This window comes from Varanus komodoensis, unplaced genomic scaffold, assembly GCF_004798865.1.
Source record: "Varanus komodoensis strain SLA01 unplaced genomic scaffold, ASM479886v1 scaffold37, whole genome shotgun sequence".
Lineage (NCBI taxonomy): Eukaryota > Metazoa > Chordata > Lepidosauria > Squamata > Varanidae > Varanus > Varanus komodoensis.
In genome coordinates this window covers 9,606,896-9,631,704 of record NW_025335889.1, presented here as the reverse complement: position 1 = coordinate 9,631,704, position 24,809 = coordinate 9,606,896, and the positions used below count along the sequence as shown (strand labels likewise).

The 24,809-nt window shown below is 42.7% G+C and overlaps 1 protein-coding gene across 2 annotated transcripts in view; it reads right to left on the bottom strand.

Annotated features, from left to right (window-relative positions):
- The window catches only part of EPB41L1 (erythrocyte membrane protein band 4.1 like 1), a 197,215-nt gene that overhangs the window by 56,152 nt on the left and 116,254 nt on the right, over positions 1–24,809 (bottom strand). For both annotated transcript variants that reach the window (XM_044440309.1, XM_044440308.1), the window contains exons 3-4: positions 9,029–9,231; positions 2,501–2,665 (exon numbers count right to left, since the gene is read on the bottom strand). In XM_044440309.1, the coding sequence (XP_044296244.1) occupies positions 2,501–2,665; positions 9,029–9,217 (354 nt within the window). In that variant the 5' untranslated portion in view covers positions 9,218–9,231. The remainder of the gene's footprint in view (positions 1–2,500; positions 2,666–9,028; positions 9,232–24,809) is intronic.

The window sequence follows — 24,809 nt, the reverse complement described above, 5'->3', positions numbered from 1 at the left end:
TTTGCATATTTGGCAACAAGACACATGAAGGAGCAAAGCAGTCATGAGAGAACTACTTCTCCAGCAATACTTGAGACGGAAGCGGCCTGAGTTGAGGTCTTCCAACAGCGTTACTTGACTTCCAGAGGAAGCTGGCCAGCTCTGTTCTGGCATCCTCTGCTCCACTCCTTCTCCCACTTCACTCTGCTGCTAATACCCCTACAGGCCTTTGTGACACTGCACATGCCTTGGAAGGAAAAAGATACCCCACCATGCCAGTCTCAGAACCCATTTCTGTTCATTTCTATGTTTTTTTTCTGTACATGTCTGAGTATAAACCAACTAGAGAAGCAAGACCAGTCTTTCTGGATAATTTCTCTTGGAAAAATATGCTTCTGTGAATTTTGCAAAGAAAAATATTATCAGTGCATGTCCATAATGAATGCCATCACTCTTTTATCTGTGTCAGCCAGATAAAAAGTATTATTAGAGGGTACTCAATGCAATCTTTCTATAAAAATGTATATATGCAATTGCACACCCAGTGAACATTCTGTGTTCCTTTAATGCTTGGATTTGAAACTACACTGTATATATTTGCTTGGCACAGAATTATTGTATTTATCCCTTTTCCATATTAGCCATTAACCAGGGTTCTCTGGACAGTTCACAAGATGGTTCTGCATCTTTCATGTTGCTTCTTCCCAGCCTCCCACAACCCACTTCTCTTTCTATTACCAGTGAGAATGTAAGACTCCAATCCCATGCATGTTTAAATGGAAAAAGTCCTACAACTTCCAGCATTTGCCAAGGCAGCTGGGAGTTGTAGGACTTTTTTTCTGCCCAAAAATGCATAGGATTGTATCCTAAAACTCTTTGCAACACATCTGACTCTTCTTCTCCCCCATCCTGCACCAGTTTGAGACATACTGGTACAACACCATATGGCAGATGCTTTTTTAGCATGGATCAAATGCAGTCAACTAGTAAAATGAGCTCTCTCCCAGTGTGTCCTCTCATACAGTAGAGCTGCCTTCCCCAGTGAATTTCCTGCAAGGACTCCTACCCTTCCAGGTGACTTTGAAGTAAAATCAAGTGGCTCAGCATGCTGCAAAAGCAGCAAGAAGGGAGGCTGCCTGTCACCTTCATTTTGCCAGGACACCTCCGAGCCGCACATGACACCATATACCTACTGTACATGATTGGACAGCAGCAATTCTGGGACAAACATAACCTACTAGTGCTGTTGCCGAACAAAGGGAACATGTTACATTTCTTCGTATCCATTAAAGCATACTGGGTACTTCTGCTCTCTTAAGGGCTAAATGCCCATACTGTTTATTTTTACTGTGTTGGCTTGCCAATGGTGGTGGAGGAACTAGAGTGGTCCTTGTAGCAGAACAGAAATACAAAGAGCCTAGATATTCTGTAACAGATTTATCCAGTAATAAAATGTGTTGTGTTTTAAACAGAACTGCTGAATTGTGATCTGACTTTGAACTTTTCTATGCAAGGCATTTCTTGTGTGCTCAAGGCAGTGTTCAAGTACTTCCATATGATTGTGTCACCTTTACTTTGCAACCATTTCCATAGGTTTTTTCCCTAGATTGAGGAAAATGTGGTATTAATTAGAAATGGCGCTATGAAATGCTTATATATTAACACAGTTGTGCCAACTGGTGGTTTTCTAATGGAACGTATTAGAAAAAGAGAGAGAGAAAATCCATGGGGAAAATGATGTATGGCGTCAATCTTAACCCTGCATAGAATCTGGAAGCAGAAGTCTTGGTAAAGTCCCAGGTTAAAGTCTCAGGAAGAAAAGCCCTTTTATAAGAAAAAAGAAATGGGGACTGACTTTCTGCTGTAGACTCTCTTGTATTCATGCTCGGCAGAAGACAAGTGTGTTTTCTCTTCCATTAAGTATTTTCAATAGCTCTCTCCCCTTTTCTTCCCCATCCAAGTAAAGCATGAATTGCTCTCCATCATGTTGATAGGGTGCACTATTACCCATTTCCCTAGAGATGTGAGTGATATCTTTCTATCCTCTAGCAAAACAGAAATATCCACAGAAATGAAGGGACAGGTAGTCACACAAATGAGGCTTTGCAAGCTTTTATAATAGCCTGATTTTCTTGCTTGCATGCTATTAATAATATTCTGCTCCTTGAGGGATCCCAGTCAGTTATACAAGTGTACACATGCACATGCAAAGCCTACACTTCATCTTTACCCTAACACACAAATAGCAAGCAGCCCACACTCAGCAATGCATGAGTCACTCACACCTGCTTTCCATGTGCATCCCTATGGAGAATTAAGCGCACACACACACACACTTTGACAGAACTGAAAACATTAATCGATTTTATACATTGATCACAGCTGTTGTTTGTATATAGGCAATTTAGTGGGCATTCTTCCTAGAAAAGGGTGCATGGGGCCTATGGTATGGTGCAGTGTACAATCTACATAAACATGTCCATACGTTTGAAAGGTCAGCAAACAGAGTCTGCTTGCTCACCTCCACTTCACATTCATACTCGGAGCCATCAAGCAACATCACCCTGCAGATGGCACTCTTGAGCTTCTTCGTGACTTTCTGAGGGGATTTCTGGGTCTTACTGGGGGTAGTTCTCTCAGATATCCCGTCTGCTTCACTGTAGTCCTTTTCATCCATATCCACAGCCTAGAAGGAAAAGGAGATGTCATTCCCCATTGTTATTAACCACACACGGAGGGCTGTCCTGGGCACCCACATTCTGCTATGGTTGGGCACCCACATTCTGCTGGGGAAACAGCACATTTGCTCATGACATTAGGGCTTGTGCAGGCTGGCACCTTCCAGATGTGCTGGAACGCAACTCCCATCATTTCCAGCTGGGGCCAAGATGGTAGCTGTAGTCTGGTATATCTGGAAGGCACCACAGTGGAAAAGGCTGGGTTAGGAACATGCCTAGCATTGCAGGGCACAATCGAGTGTGTAATTGGAATTGCAAGAACACACAGCAATCCTGTCTCCCTTCTTCCACTTTCTAAGATACCACAAGACCTATTACGAGAGAAATCAGCACTGCAAGATCTGTGAGACGTCTCTGCTTTCAAGTCATCCATGCTGGGTCCTATACGCCATGTGAACCCACAGGCTCATCAGTCCTGAATAGCCCAGCATACAAGCTGCTTGGCAAACAGAGTACAAAGAAACAGTGCACCCAGTCCCCTAAAACAAATATTTTTTGCTATGCCTGGATGTGACTTATAGACGATTCCTCAACCAGACAGTTGTGCAGTGACTAGTCTTCTGAGCATCCTTCCATCTCTGTTATTTTTTCCTCTGGTTTTTCTGACTGCAAGGCTGTGGGCAAGGATGGCCCTTGTCTTTAATTGCTACAGTGCTTAGACTGGAAGATGTTCTATACATCAATCTTACTATGAATGCCAGGAACTGAGCTATGGAGATCTATGGGGACTTTCCAGTATTCAGGGGCAGAGGGCTCCAGTGTTCTGTACAGCAGGGCTAGCGAAAGAGAATGGCTTGTGGAGGGAATGGGGGGAAGCAGTGGCAAAACAATATATGTAAATGTAAAGATTTGCCACACGTGTATCAGTCACATTATTTAGCTTTCTTTAGACAACATGTTGATTCCCTTCTACCCAAGTACTGAATATGCACAGCTGTGGTCTCACTTCTGTCTGGTTGTGGTTTTATGCTGCTGCCCGGCAGCATTTTATCTGAATGCTTCCTCAGTGTGAGAGAGTGAAAGAAAGAAAAGCCAACCAGAAAGCAAAAGAGATGCCCTGACTGGGCGCAATAATCTCCTAGGGGCAAATTTGTTCTTGTTAAGATTCAGCAACAGAACACTGTAAAATGTCAATGGCCTGGCACTCGCCCAAAATAATCGCTGTGATGCCTTTTGGTGGAAAAGCAAACCTCTACTAGAGACAACACTTCAGTAGCTAGGAAGGCAAAGCCTTTCCCCCTAGCAGTATTCCAGATATCAATCCAACATGCAAGATCAGAGCTGGTCCTGAGTTAATTCTAACCCATCACGTTAAAAGAGGCATGCCTGACACAGAAGGGTCTCACTGGGAAAAGGGGCTTGGCCTGGGGCGGGTGCAAGATCACCCCTTTGGGAGAATTACCTGGAGAGATAAGTGACACACAGGTTGCTATGTCCTTCTTGCTGAGCTGTGTTCACCATCCTCCATAATACAAATACAACTTTCACCAAACCAAAGTCTCATTTGATGCTTCTGCCAAAAATAGCCCTTCTGAATCAATGAATACATGGACCAATAACAACTCTACATCACAGGAGATCCTCTCCCTGAGATGACAGTCTTGATCTTCTGACACATGAGTAATTAATGCCCCCAGGCAGACTCCTAGCTTATTTCTAAAGATCCAGAATTAGGACTTTAAGAGGTCCTGGGACTGTTGAAACCCTTACCCTGAGCAAGAGACAGTGATCTGGTGGTACACACATCATCTCATTCTGGGTTTTCTTGGCCCCTCACCCTCTTTCCTGTGCCAAACTGTGAGGTACTTCTTTGTGTCATATCTGGACATCATCCTTTTCTTCCAACTTTTTTGATGGAAGAGTTGGGACACAAAAGTACTATTAGAGGACAGCCCATTTAGGATAGAGCCCCAGATCTTCCATTTGGAGCACTGAATCTCTGCAAGGACCATTTTTTTAATCCACATATGCTTTTCTGTCTGTTGCTCCTCCTCTGAATCTTTCTGCCTGAGGGTTTTCCTAGAATGGAATGTTCTCCTCTCCTATTTTCATGCATAACTTTTTTACAACTAGACCCTGCTTTTTCAGGCAGCATCCTATATAGACATACACATATGCACCGACTTTAGGGCACAGGTAAATCAGCTTATTAAATTGGTGCAATTTTCTCCTGGTCCTGAGCCCCACAAGGGAGGAGAGGCAATTTTGGGGCAATGTTTGGACCTCCCGTGGGGTCTGCAATCCTGCTGTCATTGCCTCATCCCACTCTGATAGTGCAGTGGAAAAAAGAAGTAGAAACAAGAACGTAAGCAACAAATTGCTGCAGAGGTTTAAAAAGGACCAAATTAAGCTTCTCCTTAAGCTCATGGAACAGTTTACAATCAATCTCTTTGCTGTGGCAGTGCCAAATTTCAGTCGTGTGGCTACGACACCACAGGCCAGGGGGCGGCATGTGGCCACAATGTGCATCGCACCCCATGCAGCACCTTGCATTCACAACCAGTCAGGAGTGATGCAGGCCAGACAATTCTCACACCTCTTTCTCCTCTGCAGGTAGGTCTCCCATTGGGAAATGAGAGCGCCAGGTCCTTCTGCAGTGAAGAACAGCACTCTGGGGTGCCCTAATGTTTTTCAAAGACAGGGATGCAACCCAGGCTAACAGCTACACTCACAGTGGTGCTGACATGGCTGAAACAGAGAGGGAGACAGAATCGTGCAATGCTGCTTGCTCTGCCTTTGTGGCATGTTCTGGTTTCCCAATGGACAGAAACAAGGAAACAGCAGGCAGCTCTTCATACTGTGCTGTTATCCTTCCACTTCTTTGATCTGGGCTGGTGGACTCTTTCTTGATTTGGCTCCCACCTGCCCCTCCCCAGTGCAAGAACTTAGTTTGAGCAGTACATGGACTTTCACTTTGACTGGTATATTGGCCATCCTTTCCAATTAGCCCTGAACAACATTAAGAAGCTATAAGTACTTTTCTCCCACCTACCCACTAGCTGCTATGTAGCTTACTAAACAGGAAGTGCTCTCCAGATGGTTTAGAATCAGTCCAGATCATTCCCATGCATATCAGATGGAGCTGGCGTTTGGCAAATGACATCTGAGAGGTACCAAAGAATATTTAGCACCTCCCACCCCATCCAGTCCACTCCTAGATCAAATCAAGCTGGAACTTTCCCTGGAAGCAAAAATGACAAAACTGAAGGCACATCACAAGAAGGCAAGTCTCCACTGGAGAAGACAATAATGCCTTGGAAAGGTGAATGCAGAAGAAGAGGAAGGCCAAATATGAGCTGGATTGATTGGAGGGCATTCATTCATTCATAGGGTCATAGAAACAGAGCGAGTCAGAAGGGGTCTCCCGGGCCAACTAGTCTGACCCCCGGCTCCAGCTGGCTCTGCTCACAACATGCCCACCATGTCATAAGATCTGATGGCATATAACAACAACAAACTCAGTCCACACAGCTTTTTATGCATTTGCTGTTTTGCAGGGTGGGAAGTGGAATTATATCACCCTGTTGTTTTTGTCTTTTCCTTTGCCCCTCTTACTAGCTACTCACATGCCAAGCATCATTTTTCACTGCTTCAGAAAAGAACCCTGCATCTGTTGACCTGGCCATGACATGTATATGACTGCCCTGGCCACTTTAACACACTCATTAACTCTGCTGTTTGCCCATTTCTCTCCAAACTTGGCATTCTGAATGAGTTGCAAGGGCATTCCTTCCACTAAAGGAACTTCTTAAAAGATAAAGGGAAGGAAATGGGTTTTGGGGTTGGAAGAATGTCTGACGGTTATGTAATTGCCACATCACTGCATTTAGTAGAGAAATAAAGATCCTATATGCACATGATGTTTAAGAAAAAAATAATTTCTGTCTGACAGATGGGCAGGGTCAAAAATATAACCTTCGTAGAAAAAGCTCCATATTGATTTGCTGTCACTATGAGACTTCCACACAGTCTCATGTGTCTTTCTAAGCAGGGATAAGACAGTGCTGCAGGCTGCTCAGCCATGTGAAATGGAAAACAAACTCTAACCTTCTCATGACATGAGTGCCCCCGATGCTAATAATCCTGGTTTGGAGATTTATCTGGGAGACCAAATTTGGCTTGTTGAAACAACACATTTATTGTGTAGTCATGATCCCTTACTCGTTGAAGTTTGCAGGTCTTTTATGCAGTGTCATCATCTGCCAAAGGCTCTCCCATGTTTTGCAGCCATGTTTTGCAGCCTTTCTTAGCAAGAGTATAGCACAATATTATCTGGGATGCTGTCATGATATTCACTGGGAAAAACCCTGTGTATATTTGCAATTCTGCTCTACTCCACAGCACCACCTTGTGGTTGCATTATGGAACATACAAAAAGGCAAAGAAGGAAAGGCCCAAGAAGCTGCTTTGTGTAAAGACTGCGCACTTCCTCTCACCAAAACACACACACACGGCTGCCTTGGGGAAGCTGTAAGTTGAGAAGCCCAACTTCTTTTCCACAGAGGGCCTGGTTTTCGTAGAGAATAGAAGCTACAGCATTCATCTCCACTATAGCTCAGAAAGGTATTCCAAGGTACATCAGAACTACAAACAACTAAGAGATGAACTCTGGATCATACTGTTTGCTGTCTCACAATTCCAGTTTTCCTGCAATCTGTAAGCTGAGGAAAAAGGTTGAAAGATATCTAAACCTAGTGGCAAAAGCCCCACCAACATTCAGTTAACTCTCAGAGGCTCAAAGGCCATAGAAATCTGCTGTTTCTGAAAGGTGAGGAGATGAAAGCTGCTGGCTGATGATGTGCATTGTGGGAAAATATCATCTTGGTGCCTTTGCCTCACAGCTTCACTCTTGACCAGTGCTAATGATTGCTAGGGTGATAAATCACTTTTCCAGGAGAAAAGAAAGATGTGCGTTTGTGTCCATATGTTGCAGAGAGGAAGGATATGAAAGGAAAGTAAGTGGCGTTCTCTTAAATAAGAATTACACTGAGCGACTTCGTTTACACAGATGTCAGCTGGCAGAGTTGCTGCCACCATCTTTATAGATGTTCTGTAGCTTGGCTCTGAAAGATCAATGCTACAGTTCGCATAACCTAAAACCACAGAATAAATGAGGCTTTATTGTGCACAATCTCCCAGGAGGCATCTTCCTTATTGTTACTGTACAGCTCCAAGGATGGGTTTTGAACACTGGAAACACATTCCAAGGTTGAGCCCTGATGTATCTGGCTCATGTTAAGCCTTGGAAATGGAATTCTTGACACCGCAAATCCCAGTTCAGATGTTTGGGTTCTTCCTGGTTTCCCACTAGCACCCACTTACATGAACAAAAGTTCCTTTTAGGATGTTTCTTGCTAACATGGTGAACTAAACACACTGGAAGAGGAACCACTTGGAGAGAAGGTGTTGCACTGAGTTCAGCCTCCATGGAAGCAAACATGCAGGAGGCAGCAATATTATTGATAAGGGTATCCATAAAAGGAATCTTCAAACCAAATTCTTAATATCCTTTAAGATGGAAGCAAGACACACTGCACACACACCGTATTCCCAGGCTTAAATCCTTAAAAACAACAGACAGAATCTTGAAAAACAACAGACTATAGTTATGTCTTTTAATGGGCTATTTTATTCTTCCTGGCATTATAACAGGCAACAAGTTAGGTTTTTTAAGTGTTTTGTAATGTTCTCTGCCTTCTTAGTTTTGCTATTATTTGTTGTTTCTTACTGTATTTTTCTAAACTGTTATCCACTTGGAACATTTTACTGGCAAGGAAGAATATAAATACTTTTTAAAATGAGGGATGCAAGGATTCATGCAAAACCTATTCACTCTGGCATAGGAAACCTTCTGACCAGCGGCAGAAATGTGTTATGGAGTTGGCCACTGTCATTCAGCCATGAAAGAAACTCAGGGCCCTTTCTTTAGTTCATGGAATGTCTTTTTGATATCTCCATATCTGATGCTGCTAAGTCAGCATATAAACCTGCCGCCTGCTGCACACCAAATTTAAGCGCCAATCAGCTTTTAGCATTCAGCTATAATACTCTGACATGTTACAGTTGTAACTGAGTGCAGAAAAGCTATCCATAGTGGCCTCCAAATGTAATAATTGGCATGCAAGCAATCAGTTTGGTTATGCCCAGCCAAAGCTGCAATTGCAGTGGACGCAGACAGATCAATAAATGATACCTCACTCTCAAAGAACTCTCTTTTATACTACTTCACAGTCCAGGGACTGAGACCCAGCACCAAAAACACCTTCTTGGGCTCATCGGTAGTAAAATTCTCAGCAGCCTACTCGACTCACCCGTTCTGTATGTTTGGATTCACCAGGGGCTCCTGGCTTCTCATTAGCCTCAGCTTCTTGGTTGTTTGCAGTGGGCATGGAGCTGCCGGACACTGCGTTCGGCCCCCCAGCCGCTGCCTCCAGCTGTTGCTGCGGAGTTTCCTCTTGGGCATTCTTCACCTCTGAATCTGGGCCCGTCTCTGTCGTCATGGTTACTAATTATTCTGCATTGGCAAAGGTAAAAAGAGAAGAACAAGAAATGGATTAAATGTGCTATCCTGGCTATGGATACAATGTCCTTCCACACCTGCTGCAATGCATATGCCTCCTGGTTATGTCTGACACAAAGGGGACTTTGCAAAGAGGATTCCTAATCAAATCTGCATGATCACTTAACTGGACACTTGGACACCACCATCCATTCTTAGAACCTCCACCCTCCTGAGATGCTTCACAGGGATGGAAATCTTTGTAGTAAGCATTTCCTGATGGTGTAGCTCGACATTCACATTTATTATTGCTTCGAGTTCTGCTGCATTTGCTCTGTTAAGACATCTTGGTACAGGAAAGAGAATCCCAGAGAGAAATATCCCTTCTTTCAAAAGGCTCCAGCCTCCTGGCATTCCCCAGAACATACAAGTCAGCTCCAGGGCACTCCTACTTTTGAAAACTTGATCCAGCTACACTAGGTGAAGGCATTCACCCTGCCTTGCTGTGGGGCAAACATGCACAGCATAACCTACCTTCAATAAACACAGTGAGGATACACAAGCATTCATTCTACAGAGCAAAATTTTCAACCATTATATTCAGCATTCTATTCTGGAAAGCTCAAGAGGTGGAGAAGAAACCAAGAAGCCATCTTGCTTGAACACCTTTGTCCAACCCATGGGTGGGCAACTGTGGCCCAAGGCCCAAAGGCATCCCTTGCAACTTCAGAAGCCCTCTACAAGCAACGAGTTCACAATTCTGGCAGGAATGACATGGTTCTTCTGCCAAGAACCCAGCTGTTGTGGGTTTATTATGGGTTTATTATGGGTTTATGACTGCTACTGTTGTTTTGTTGTTCCACTATTTTATTGTAATATGGTGCTTTTTGTTGTTTATATGTTGTTTTTTAACTTTGTTAACCACCAAGAGAGCCTTTTGGCTATTGGGTGGTATAAAAATGAAGCAAATAAATAAAATGAATATAAATCAAGAGCAAGACATTCCTTTCCTAGCAATCTAAATATGAGGAGGAAGAGAGAGCAGAGGGAGAGAGAAGGGGTGTCAGAAAGAGACAGAAGGGGCAGCCTTGCCCTCTTTCAATTCTGCTCCTGCCTGTCTCTGGCATGCAGCCCCTGACCAAAAACTGCTGATGGAATGCAACCTTCCACAGCATTAAAGGTGTGTGTCTTTCAAAAATCAGCACAAGAAAACATGACATGGATTTATGCCACAGAGAAACAAGACTTTGATGTAATGCTGTACAGAAAGCCAATTTGCCCTAAATTTTGGTGGATCAAGGGGATGAATGATCATGGCCAAACTGGGCTCAATTTCAGTGGGAAACAGAGCAGGTATTTGGAGAGACACAATAAATCCAACATGCATCCCAAGTTTTGGACCAAGGTGATTATACTCCTGTAATGCCTGTATATTTATTTACCTTATACCCCTAATATATATACACGAGGAATGGGCATGTTGCTCCAGGATGACGGTGAATTCCATTTCGTACTACTGTATCCTTGCTTGGCTACAGATGTGTCTAACTTCCAACACTTGTCCTATGCTAATACTAGTGAGCCACAATGGTGAACTTGTGGCTTCCCAGGTGCTGTTGCAGAGCAGCTCCTATCATGTCTCAGCACTGACTTTGCTGGCTAAGGTCAGGGGTGTTGCTAGGCCTCCACCCATGAAGGCAGGACACTGGGTGTATTTCCTAGACCCTTAGTGTCCATTGGTACCGATGGAAAATGTCAAGTTTACTTGTATGGGGTAGATACTGTTTTCCTACAAAAGAGAAAGAGACAGAAGTTGAAGAGGGGGAAAATGATGTCAGGACACACAGCAGGGATTGTCAATTAATTGCAATCAAAGAGGAATTACTACATTGGGATGATCTTAGATGGACGTGAAACTAACTGGCTGGCTTTGCCTTCTGTGAAATTTAACTAAATCCTAGTATTTATTCCTAAATTTGCATATAGATCAAAAATAACCCATGCACTTTTCATGCAGATATGTATCCTATTGGACAGGGCCCTAAATCCTTTAAGTGCTTAGCAATGCCCTGGCCAGGGCTGATGGGAATTGCAGTCTAGCAACATCTTGAAGGCAACATATTTAACACACATGCTGTAGAAACTCAAGTACCAAAAATCCAGTCTACTGCAAAAAGCCCTTCTTTTCCCCCCCTGAAGTTTAGGGAGCTTTAGCTTCATATGGAAGCCCTGAGTCGAGTCAGTATGAAAGACTACAGGCTGGTTGCATCTGGCACCCAATCTCTCCTCTCCTTGTTCCAGAGAAATCCAATCCATGGGGATATTAGAATTCAAAAGCAAACATCCAGATTGCTGATCCCTGACTTTTAGCTGTTGAGCTGACCTCATGTTGTGCGTTGCCATCTGAGCTTAATGAGATGGCAGACATAGCTGCACATAAGGGCATAGATTAATGTGGTGTTCCCTGTGCCAAGTTAGCAGCATCCCCTCCAAATGACAAGCATTGCTGATGGGTGCCCAGCTCTGAGGTTCCATCCCGGTGAGGATACAGGCAACACAGCAGGTCTCACAGCCCGCGCAGGCTGGTGGAAAACAAGATCCTGACTTGCTGAGTGAGCATTTTCAAATTAGATGCCTCCTTTTCCTAAGAGTCACTCAAATGGCAACATCTACCTCTAGTCCATCTGAAATGCATCATCTTTCTCCCCTAACTCATTCTAGTGAGTAGCAGAGCATCTGAGCACTCCATGCTGTTTATCCTATCTTTTCTAGCCCTCTTCCAGGATAATTTAAACAACAAAAATGCAAGGCTTCAATGTTTGGAAAACAGCATTTTTCCCACTGCACAAACACACCCCGTCCCAACACAGTGTAGTATGCATTTCTGGAAATTAATGAAAATGCATTGCAAATGAAACTCCAACCTGGAGGGACTGTGATGTGGCACACATGAGCTCCTATTAGCTGGGGGGCAGACAGAGTTCTTGAGAAGATATTCAACAGTATGGCATAGCAGGGTTGTGAGCCACTGTGGCATAGCAGTTCAAGGGTTGGACTGGGACTTGAGAGATATGGGTTCTAGTCCCTGTTCAACCCTGAAGCTCACTGGGTGGCTTGGGACCAGAGGCTCTCAGTCAAATGGACCACACAGCATTGTTGAGTATAAAATGAAGAGAAGGAGATCCTTGTAAGCTACCCTGGGTTGCTTGTAAGAGGAAGAAAGGTGGAAATATTAATGTAATATAATAATAACAACATATCAAGTAGCACAGCACATATTTTGCATGTATAAGCTGGGAGGGGAACTTTTTAAGACAAAGTCTGCATTCCTTCAGGGAAAAGGAGGGCTTACAGCAAAAGGGGTTGGGTTAAAGCCAAATGTGGTCAAGAAGGGGCAGCCCATTCACAGCACTCGTCACATTATTATCAAATTGACCAAAAGAAGAGGAAGAGGAAGATTTGAATAGCTAAGGAAAAATAGTGCGTATGGACCTAAGAGGAAATTGTTCTTCAAGGTAAATATATTTGGAGCTGGTGAGGAGGCAGTAAGTCCTGCTCTTGGGAGGACTGGCTACTGCAAAGTCCTTTCAATACTGGATTTTCAATATCAGATTGGAGCAAAACCGTCAAAATGAGCAATATATTTGAAACAGTGAAATGAGTAAGTCGATATTATTGAGGGAGTGACATGTTTGCACAAGTCAAAATAACATTTTTTTGCACTTCAAAATGTCACTTCAACGTGACATGTTTTAATCTCCCCTATTGAAAATTCACATTAAAAAACAATCAGGACATTTTCTTAAGAACACCTTTGACACTGATGAATTCCATTTTCCCATTAAAAAAAATGGAACACTGCTGCTACAAAGATACCAACATTTCATGTTAAACACTTTTTCTATTATTCAACAATGCCTATTTAGTGGTTTCCATCCATTTCCATCAGCACAAAAACCATGTGTTTATATGTGTGCGCAGACATGTTGTATATCTGTATTTATGTATATATAGAGAGAGAACAGTAGAAGATGAAGAGCAGCACAACACCTGCTATGTATTTCTTACTGATGTGCTTCTTACTGAATCTACTTATCAGTTAAGGATGCAATGAAGCTAGGCACTCCCAGCTATTGTAATGAGTAACTGTTCAGGTATTGTGGCACAGAAGCTCGGTAGTCAACTCCAACACTGGGTGCCCAGGTGTGGGAATGGAGCCCACAGGGCTTTGCTGCCCTGTGGGTGGAAAACTCTTGTGGGTTTTATACAGGCCAGGTGCGCGGGACAGGACAAAAGCTGTTTATTTACTCAAGGTGTGTTGCTTTTCCCTTTTGCTTTTTTAAGTTCAGCCTCATTTATTTCCTGGCAGCTGACTCAGAAGAAAAAGAAGAAAAAACATGGTGAGGCTGAATTTTTCACCCCTCACAGGTAGCTGGATAGGCAAGTGCATGGGAATCACACAGAGAGAATAACAGTGTCAGTTTCTGGAGGAGATCCTGGCTTTCCTGCTGAGGTTGGACACCCACAAGGAGGTGCCCCTGTTTATCCCAAAATACTTTGGTCACAGGCAGCATTTGAAGTGAGATTTCACAACTAAAACTGCCATGCTGTTTTCTCTTCCTATTGCAGGCTTCACACATATGCTACATGCGACTAAAATGGGTTCTTTCATGATCCCACAATTTTATCTTCCTGCTTCAAAAATAGCAAAGCCAACATTTCTGCTCTGTGACCAAAGCAGCCTGCCTACCTGCTTGCCACATCTGCAGCCTGGGGTGCCCTCTCCACCTTTGAATATGCAGGAGGAAGTTGTAATTCTCTTTTCCTTTTCTCTTCCGCTTCTACTCCACCCTGCCCCTTGTCTTTTCAATTGCCTCTGCTCCCGCAGCTGCTATAACATACAGGGAGGGACGGGGAGTAGATAATTGACAGACTGGTAGTAGCCATGCAGGACTTCCCATGTTATGGAGTAGAAGATGAGGAATGGGGAAGAGAATCATGAAAACAACAAGATGATTGCAACTATCTTGTTCCCCAACAGGTGCCTAAATAAAAACAACTTTGCCCACTGGTGGAAGGACGACAACAGGAGAACCTTCCAAGACTTTCTGAGCAGTCAGTTCAATTGCCTGGGAACTAATTTCATGCTACTTGCATATAAAGTGCCACAGCAGTTAAAGGGTTGGCCTGGAACAGAGGAAACCTGGATTCTAGACCCCACTTTGCCATGGAGGTAACTGGGAGACTTTGAGACAGTCACTGACCTTTAGCCCAACCTAACTCACAGGGTTGTTGTGATGACAAAATGAAACACAGGGAGAAGGATTATATAAACTTTTTGGGTTTCTTGAAGGAAAAGCAGAATATAAATGTAACACTCAATCAGTCTGAAGTATTTTGAATATGTATTACATTAATGTGTACTGTGTAGTTCTGTATGAATTTGTTTCTTTACTGAAAAGAAGGCAGTAGTTTCACCTTCAAATCCTTAAGGATATTGAGATTCTTACTTCTTGATCCACAGAGGATGCAATGAATAAATGGTACAGGATGGAGCTGAACACCTTGACTTTCTACAGTGGGAAGTGATATCCTTGTTGGTGCTAGAAGGAGATAATCCAAGCTTAGATATATTCTGCAATTATTTGGCCAGCACAAATTTTGATGGGTTTCTGCTTTCCCTTGCTTGAACTGCTAAGTGGGTGGGGCTGTAGCTTTCCTCTCAGATTCTTCTTTCTTCTAGTCATGTGTAATTAGGTGCAGCAGACAGAATATAGAGAATTCCTATTCTTAGCCTGCCTCCTAGCACCCTTGGATGCTTGTGGCATGTAGCAGTGGCACTGACCTTGCCCGAAGTTAAGTAGCAAGAACTTAAGATTTGTTTGTTTGCTTGTTTAAACAAGGAGGGGGGCACCTTAATGGCAGAGGCAGAAGATATGTTCTTCACACATAAAGTACCAAGTCCAATTAGTGGCATCTCAAGTAAAAAGACTCATAGCTGATGGGAACTCTGCCCGTGAGTTCTGAGAGCCATTACTAGACAGTATGGATAATAATGGGCGAGATGGAGCAATAGTCTAACCCAGTACAAGGCAGCATTGTACCTCTCTGGAGGGAGGTATCCAAGGATAAAAAGAATAACAGTCACAGTCACTGTGTGTGTGTGAGGGAGGGAGGGAGGGAGGGAGGAGACCCAGTTTACAAGTCAAAGGAGAAATTTCTGGATTGTTTAATGAGTGGAGTATGTGAGCTATGCACTTGTTTGTCTTGAGTTAACTCTCAATTGTTTAACCCATAAGTAACCATGAATAACTCACAGTTTCCAAATTCACATGCCACAGTTCATCTTGCCCCTGCAATTCCTGAGTTAAAGAACTCAGGCTATGCCACCAGCCTTTCTGCAGCAAAGGAAATTTACCATTGCGGTAATATGCAGAAGTTTTAAAAATTGCCCATACCACAGAGTAGCAACTTGTTCCGCTGCCTGCTTTGCTATCCACACACACCATTTAAGCAAATCCTCCTGAGTTTCCTAGTTAAGCTAGAATTCACCAGGAGGAAACAGGGCATGGATTCTGTAGAGGAGGATGCCCCACCCAGTCTCTGCCTAGTCCGTCTAACCTCCCTTTGCCCACATCAAGTTCATGTTGGGCTTTGAGCACAATGCTGTTGATAAATCCCTCCCACACCTGTGCCCTTGTGTGACTCTGCATGTCAGCATGGCTCCCATGAAGTGGTCCCCAAACCCACTTTACACATTGTTTTAAAATCTAAACTCTTCTTCCAAAAAGGGCCCTGCATCTCAGAATCCCATTGCTTGGTTGCACTCTGACCAAAGTTTCTCTGTCTGCTAAAAGAAGAAAGCAACCGCATTCAGTTTGTTGTTGTTTTTGCTTTGAAATGGCCTCAAGTAATTTCCTCTGTATACTAGAGGCACTGAAACCTGCCTTGCTCCATTTTGATAGAAGTTGCTTAGGGAACTGGAGAATGAACATCACAAATGACTGAAAATTATAGTCTTACCACAGTTACACACATTAAGATTACTTTCAGAAACAAATGTGACATACTAGCCTTTTTGCTGCAAACATATATATGTAATATACATGCACACGCATGCATGCATACACACACACTTTTAAACTTCCTGTACATGAACCTGGAAACCCTGATTGAGACAGTTTCTTTTCAAAAAGCTTTCCCTCTCATGTATGGGACACTCCCAGAGGCTTACTAAGAAGGAAATGGCTAGCGCTCCTTCATGCTTGTGCTGGAACGAGGACAATGCACATCAAGGCATATGCTGCAGTCATGTCCTATAGTGGCTTCTTTTGGGGTGGAAGTCATTGCTCAGATGAATGTTCTTGAAAAATCTGTGATAAGGGTTGATGTACATGTGCTTTTAAAATTACATGCCCTGTGATGTTGGGATTAACAGACAGGCAGGAAAAATGCTGGGCAGGAAAAATGGATATTGAGAGCCTTTACTGTTGCAGAGACTGATACTCCACTTGGAAGGAGAAACACCCACTCAAGGGACAGAAGATCTTATTGCTTGTTCGGTGTTTGAGCATGTTTCTTAGAAACATAAAAGCTTTATGGATGGTTATTTAGATATACAGACTGCTTATATTAACAAATGTATTTGAAATGGAAATTTTAATCCTCCACTCATTCTATTTTTTCTTCCTTTTCTTTCTTCTGCCTTCATTTCATTTCTTTCTTCCCTTTCCTTGTGTCAAGACAGATGTTACTGATTAATGCATATTGATATGTTTCATGATATGAATTCCCACCCATTATGCTTTTGTGTGTGTTGCCATTCTAATCAATGTGATTAAAAATAAAAAAGTTTTAGGATGTAATCTATTGAGGCTGCCCCAGAGGTTTATGGGTCATTCCAAGTAGGGCAGGAAGAGCACAAAGGCAGTCATGTCCATTCTCCTCCTGCTCTGCAAAGCAACTGCATAGCCAGTTTCAGCCATCTCACTGCAGTGCTTCAAGAGAGGAGGGGAGGAGATTGAAGCTACTAGCAGGATACAGCATTACCAGTCTCCTCCCTGCCCTGCCCCTTCTCTAAGGTCAGTTTTACAACCTCAGAGAAGCAGCTACAGCAGTTCTTTCCAATCTTAGCCACCTTTTAGGTGCACTCCCTTGGTAGCGTATAACAATTAAACACAGAAAAATCAATATGGTATCAAAATGATAAAAAAGATAAAACAGCTACAACAGCAAGCATTCTAAAAACAACATCAGACAAAAGCAGCAGAACAAAACCCCTTCCAAAATATAACATACAACTGCAACCACAGTCTTGTTAAAACATAAATCAAGGAAAGGCAGAGGAAAGCAGTATGTTTTAAGACCCTTCTTAAAAGCCTGCCACAGTGGGCAGATCCCTACTGGCAACCGCAGTGTGGCCACTGCAGAAAAGGCTCCCTCATGCGTCGTTGTCCACCTAATTGCTTTCAGTGACACAGCCAAAATGAGAAGGACTCTCTTGCTGATCTTGAGTCCAGACAGGCTGCTCTGAGTGCATATAGGGTGGGCCTATGGACAGAACTACATGTGACAGAGGTATTCTCCATCTTCAAACACAGGTTCCTACCCCCAAACCTGTAAAGTGAAAAGGAAGTGGGTAAAAAGGGATTCCCTTGTTGCCTACTTCTCCCCTCCTCCTGGCAACCACTCTCCTAACCATTTCCCCCCTCTGTTTAGGTAATTCCTGGCTACAGAAAGAAATTTTGGGAGAAAAGTCAGTGGGAAGAGCAAAGGTCCAGCATCATGCAATTTTCTTATGGACTGTCACTGCAAATTGCTTCCTTGTTTACAAGTGTTTGACAGTAACTCAAGTTTGAAGACATGGGCTTCAACTTATTGAAGTCCATGTCTTCAACATAAGTTGTTGCTACCACTTACTGTGGCCTTCCTCAGCCTGGAGCCCTCCAGGCATTTGGCACTACAGCTTCCACAATCTTCATCCATTAGTCATGCTGGCTAGAGTTAGCTGATTTGGACTGCTTTTATCCATCTAAGCATGCATAGGTTGCACCCTAAATGAGTCAAATTAATAACAGCAAGACAGCACTAATGTCGGACTGAAAAAAAAGGCCTTGGGGTTTATACAGTCTGATGGAATGCGGAATAGTACAATGGATCAGCACACGTTAATGTAATGTTTATAAGTCATCATTTACAATACTGTGGTGATAAAGATACCCTTCTAAGATGCCAATATAGCCAACAAATTCAGACATGCGTTTCTGCTGATCATGCAAGAAGAGAGCTGACGGCTGCTAAGCATGGCCAAACTCTGCCTGGAGACACAAGCAGGGGTGTCCACCAGTCAGCTAAGAGATAGACCAAGGCTGCAATTCTGTACAGACGAATCTAGGAATCAGCTCTGTTAAACTCAGTAGACTTACTTCTGAACACACATGTGCAGGATTGCTCTTGTAAGTGAATGATGGGAAAGTTGTGGAACATGGTTGCTATTCCTACTTTCCAGCCCCAGGCCTCTAAGCAAGCTCTGCAATCTTACTCCATGACTATCAGGCAGGAAACAGCAGGGTACTAGTTAATGTAGAAACAATTATTTGATTCCTGTTTCTTTTGACACAGAGGGTCCCCAGTCAACTTCAGGGGGAGAAAATGGGTCTCAACTACATAAGAGACATGGAGCTGAAGCTGCTCCACTGTGTCTCTGTCTTTACCCCCACATACACATTTGAAAGGCTGAGGTAAGCTAAACAGATGAAGTGACCCCTGTTTTGCCAACCCATGGCTTATTTAAAGCATGGTTTGTTGTGTTACCCAGGCTTTGAACAAACCATGGTATGTTTTCTGTCTTCTTTCTATCCTCCTTCACCACTCCCTCCCAGTATCACAAATGCAGCAGAACAGCTCTGAGACACTCTAAAGGGCAGGATACAAAATAATTTACATAAATAAATAAAATGTTGGCATGTAAATAAGTTACGCATTTTGTCCACTTACTCTGTAGCCTGGCGAAACAACCCATGAAACACCTATGATTCTGGCTGGGTGTGCAGCAACAACCCATGGTTTAAGCAACCCAAAATTCACAACCCAACAACAAATCATGGGTTCTCTTCATCAGTTGTTTATTCTTAAGAAAGCACACTTAACCCATAGTTCCAGGTTCACACGTAACAGCAAACCATGATTCAACTAATATGGTTAATTAAGCAATGGTTTGTCATTACACAGAAAGCAGGTATGTGGCTGAGTTATCAGAGGATTTTTAACCCCCCCCCAACAACTTCCATTGCCCATATTTGCATAACACAAGCCATGACTGTGTGGTGAACATTCAAACCTTGCCAAGCATGTGCTGTAGCCCACCATGGCTTAAATAAGTCATGCTAGGCTATTCAATCATGCAAAGCATCTCACTATAACGAACATCAACCAGCTGCTGCCTTATATGCTTCCCCGTATTCCTTAAATAAGCTACAATGGTTTGTTCTGATGGTGCAAATTTGGTCAATACCTTATTATTCTGTTAAAATTACAGGTTTAAAAGGCAAGTTCCTTCCTAAAAGTTACCTAATTTGAGAAAAAAGGATGGCCCTACTGTAACCTATTTATATGCATGTTTATAGAAAAGTAAATTCCCAAAGAGTTCAATGGGACTTAAGCCTCCAGCAATTAGGCTTAGAATGGCAGCTTTAGCCTGTTATCTTAGGGAGAAACAGGGTGAGAGTCTGAAAGTCTATTTAAAATCTAATTAAACTATGTACTTTCAACTATAACAGAAAGTACAGGCTCAGACAGATTGGCCAACTTAGTTACCTTAACTAGTCTGAAGTTAAGTATCCTTTTTTTCTATGAGAGCTGAACTACCTATGGGAGAGTTTAAAAATCAGTTTTCCCCTCCTCATTGTGGATATGCAAATAGGTGGTTTAATGCATATTTAAGGTTCCGTGTGCAAAACATGAAACTTAACGAACTAATATCTAAAACAGGATGGAGTCTTCAATGAAGTCTAATGTAAAAATTTACCTGCTGGGTAAGAACAATAGTCCATGTAACTCAGTCAGAACAGACCGCTCTGAGAAGGTCACAGAAAAGGATGGGCAAGGGAATATTTAGCAATCCTACCTGCAAAGAGTTCTCTGACCACGGATGTGCCAATTAGTTTTGATGTCAAATAACCACCAACAGGCTTATCCTTCATGAATTTGTTACCCTTTTAAAAAGCCTTCTGTTACTGAACATCCTTCTCAACATTCCATGACAATCTCTTAAGTTAATTATATGTTGCTTAAAGTGGTACTTTTGTTTGTCCTGAACTTACTGTCAATTGATTTAATTCGAGTACCTCTAGAGTGGTTGGATTAATTTCTCCATCTTCACTGTCTCACAAAACAGATCATAATTTTGTAACTTCTACTGCTTTTCTAGAACTGCTTCCATGTTTGGGCAGCAGTTGTGATTCTAGTGGGAGAACCGTATGTCCAAGCAGTGAATGCTATAGCATACAAAGGGGAGCTGAACATTGTCAGACGTACAGTGGATACACGCCAGCAATTTCCGCCGAAGCATGCCTCTCCGGCTGGGGTCTCCTGTGTGTTCTTTTCAAACATTACACTGCTCACATGCTGGACATGTTGGAAACACATCTACTGACCTTGTATTTTCTCTGAACTAAACCCCACCAACCAGTTTTAGGTCACAATCTTATGCACGTTTAGACAGAAAGAAATCCTTTAGCTCCCCACATTCCCTAAATCAGCCAAGCTGTTATTTTCTGTTTCATGATCATTCCATCTCCTAATAATCCCCAGTAATGAATTTGTTTCTCTCCCTCTCCATCTCTCAGTTTTTCTTTCCTCCTTCTTCATTATCCCAGTGCTGAAGTGGCTTTGGGCAGAAAGATTCTGAGATTTCTTTAAGCCCATTTAGGCCCTAATGGTAATATATGAAATTAAAACCCTTTTGCCCTGATGTGCATCACTGTGTTTACACTCATGTGTCATTCTGTTGTGCAGTCAACCAGCCAGCAAAAATGTGTCACCAATGCCATTTAACCCCTGTCTCCCCTGAGTTTGTTCATCTTCTGCCTGAAGCACATCTTCAGTTTGCACCCTTAACCTCCTGGCTGATTGCTTCCTTTGAGCTTACTCTGTGTCAACCAGTGGTTCACACAGATCTACTGAGCACTGAACTCTAAAGAAGTAATTGCACAGACAGCCCTTGAAGGGCTATTCCCAAAAGGGAAGAAACCAAAACCTTTTTACTAATTTTAAATTATAATAAAGCTATGTTTGTCACCTTATCCCCTCAATTCAAAGTCGGTCTGGGGCTGGCAAGAGTAGCAGAGAATGCCTGAGCCTGGTGGAAAGGATTCCATTCTTGGCTATAAATTGCTTTTTGATTCAAAGGACAAGGAGGTGATGAATATGGAGCAGCCTTCCCCAGTCTAGTGCCCGCCATATGTGTTTGACTGCAACGCTCAGCCAAGTTGGCAGGGGCTGCTAGGTATTGAAGTCCAACACACATGGAAAGCACCACATTGGGGAAAGCTGTGACAGAAATGAGCACCAAATTGTGATTCAAGATTTTATAGATCAGCACAAGTGTTGTGTGTATCCTGGTATGGATAGCCTGTTGCTATGAAAGAAGCAAGGCTGGCTCAAGTCTCATGAGAAAATTCCAGGAGTATTTGGTGACACAAAGGTAGCTGGTAGCTGTCATTTTTTCATCTTAATAAGCAACTGAGTCACCTAACTTGAAAGAGCTTAAAGCAATCCTCATGGCAGCGAAAGCCATGCATGGCTAGTGACAGAGTACATGTTTTGCAAATGTTACAGCCTAAATTCAGTCCCTGGCATCTCCCAATAAATAGGCAGCACAGCTACAAAAGTTATCTGGTTGGAGAGTTCCACCCTGTCAATATAACCGATACTGAATTTACATCTGACATTGTCCACGTAGCTCACTTTAAAGTGAAAGTGTAGTGGATAAGAAACAGAGATTGTAGCCTTCCTCCATTAGTTCCTGTCTTTCAGAGCACATTTGTATGTAACCTCATGTGGGCAAACTCCATAACAAGACATAACACTAACTAAAACCATCAAATCCAAACCCTAATACAGTCTCCACCAACTTCTCTCAGCCCTAACTGGCATGGTCAATGGCAGGAATCCTGGGAGTTATTATTCAAAATGTTTGAAGGGTTCCAGGTTGGGGAATCTGAACTTGGAAGAGACGAGAGGTGCTGTCATGGACAGGACATTCATTCCTTGGGTTGCCATAAGTCAGAGGTGACTGGAAGGCACCTAACACCAACAGATTGGGGAACATTGCAATCCTTCATCAAAATCGATTAGTGCACAGCATAGCAATGAATAACATGTGGACTGAAATAAAAATCCCTCATGAAATCTCTTAAAATCCAGCAAGGATGGGATCACACACATTGCTTGTGGGAGGAATTCCACAAATGTGGCTACAGGATCAGAAGCCCTGTCCCTGGTACTGCTCACCTTGCTTTCTCTCATCAACAGGTTGGAAAACAGGGTCTCCAAGCCTGTGATCAAGACCCAGGCAAGCTATAAATATCTCTCTACAGTTTAGGCAGAAAGTCTTATAATCTTCCTAGTTTCATTCTGGCCCTCTACTGGCTCTTGTGAATTTAATGCAAAAGCATTAAAGCAGAATTAGTCATCCAGGTGGATTTTAATATCTGAGCAAAGGATATTATCTTTCCTCCAACTCTGTGTATTGATATTGGGAGGCGTGGAAGTGGGAAAGAATCAGCACAAACTCCCAGTTCCGATGTATTGTTTCCAAAGAGCATTCAAACAAAAATAAAAGCCAAATTCTCTCCCATTGAGAAAAACATTACTTCAGAAGTATCCTCTTGTGAACTTCAGGCTTTTCTGGAGGAAGAGTGACAGGTTACATACCTCCTGCTGGGGTAGCTGCCAGAGTGGCTGAAGCCACCCTGCCAAGCAAACACAGTCAGCTGGAGACATGGTGCTCTTGAGCTCAATGGTTCATTCTGAAGGGCCAAACTCGCATATCAATCTAGCCCCTTCAAGCCCTTGATGATGCTGCACAGGGGCCAGAAGCTCTCAGACTAAGAGCCAGTACCAGGAAAACACCATCCAAAAACAACAGTGGCCTTGTTTCAGTCCAGCCTGGTCCGAGTGAAAAGAACACTGGCTTTAGACCAAGAGGAGATGGAGTCCAAATCCCGGCACGACTGTGGACTTTCTGTGTGGCCTTGGGCTACCCTTTAATTTTGAAACTGAGAGGAATCAGGGCAGCTGGGAAGCTGCAGAATAAAAAGAGCATTCAGACACACACGAGCTGCAGGTTTACAGGAGGACGGCATCATGTGGATTGGAAATAAAGGATGCTGGTAAAACTGTACTGGAAGGTTTCTATGTCAAGCACAGGGGCAGTGAGGAGCCAGGGCTTGTGGGGTTGGAGCATTTTTGGATTTAATAAGGATGCTAAGATCATTTGCCCCTCCCCACAGACTTTCCTCTTCCTCTGGGTTTAGTGTTCACAGTAGCTAACTGGGTAGGGAGAATATTTTTTTTCCACAACAATATATAGTAGTGAGCTATCCCAAACAGCAGCAGCAGCATTATCATTATTATTGGTTAACAATAATACACAGTACAGTTACAATAAAAACAGCAACGAACTTAATACAAATTTTTCAAATGGAAAAAATTAAAAACCATTTCAGAAGCTAAATGCATTGACTGCAGGCACAATTCCCCTAAAACCATTAAAGCCTTCACATGCCCCAGCATACATGGCAGCCTTAACGTGGCACTGAAAAGATAACACAGTTGGAAAGAGTGGCAAGCTTGTTCCACAGTCAGGAGGCTGCCACTAAAAAGGCCCTTTTCACTGCTGCCCCATCCAAGCCTCCCTTTGAGGCAGCTCTTGGAGAATGACAGGGCCTTAGATGCTGAGCATGGTATCCAGTTAAATTTTCATCAGAAGAGATATTGTGGTCCCAAGCCACGTAAGGCTTTATTGGTTAAAATAACAACCTTGCACCTGTCTCAGAAGCATACAGACAACCAAGGCAAGCAAGCCATACACAGTGGCGCCCCAACTATGGAGAACTCTCCCTAGAAAGGTCCGCCTGGTGCTGTCATTAAATGCTTTTTGGCATCAGGTCAAGATCTTTTTATTTAACCAATATTTTAAAGTTAATTAACTTTAATTCTATATTTATTCAGTTAATTCATTTTAACCATGTTATTTTATACTCAGTTGTGGTGTAGTCAATCTATTTGTTTAGGACTGGATATTGTATCTGGGGTTTTAATGTTTGTAAACCACCCAGAGAGCCCTCTGGGCTATTGGGGTGGTATATACATGCAATAAATAAATAAATAAATAAATAAATAAATAAATAAATAAATAAATAAATAAATAAAATTTATTTATTTATTTATTTATTTATTTATTTATTTATTTATTTATTTATTTATTTTTCAATTTATAAACTGCCTTTTTCCTACAAAGGGCTCAAGGCAGCTTACATCATTCTCCTCCTCCATCTTATCCCCACAACAACAACCCTGTGAGTAGGTTG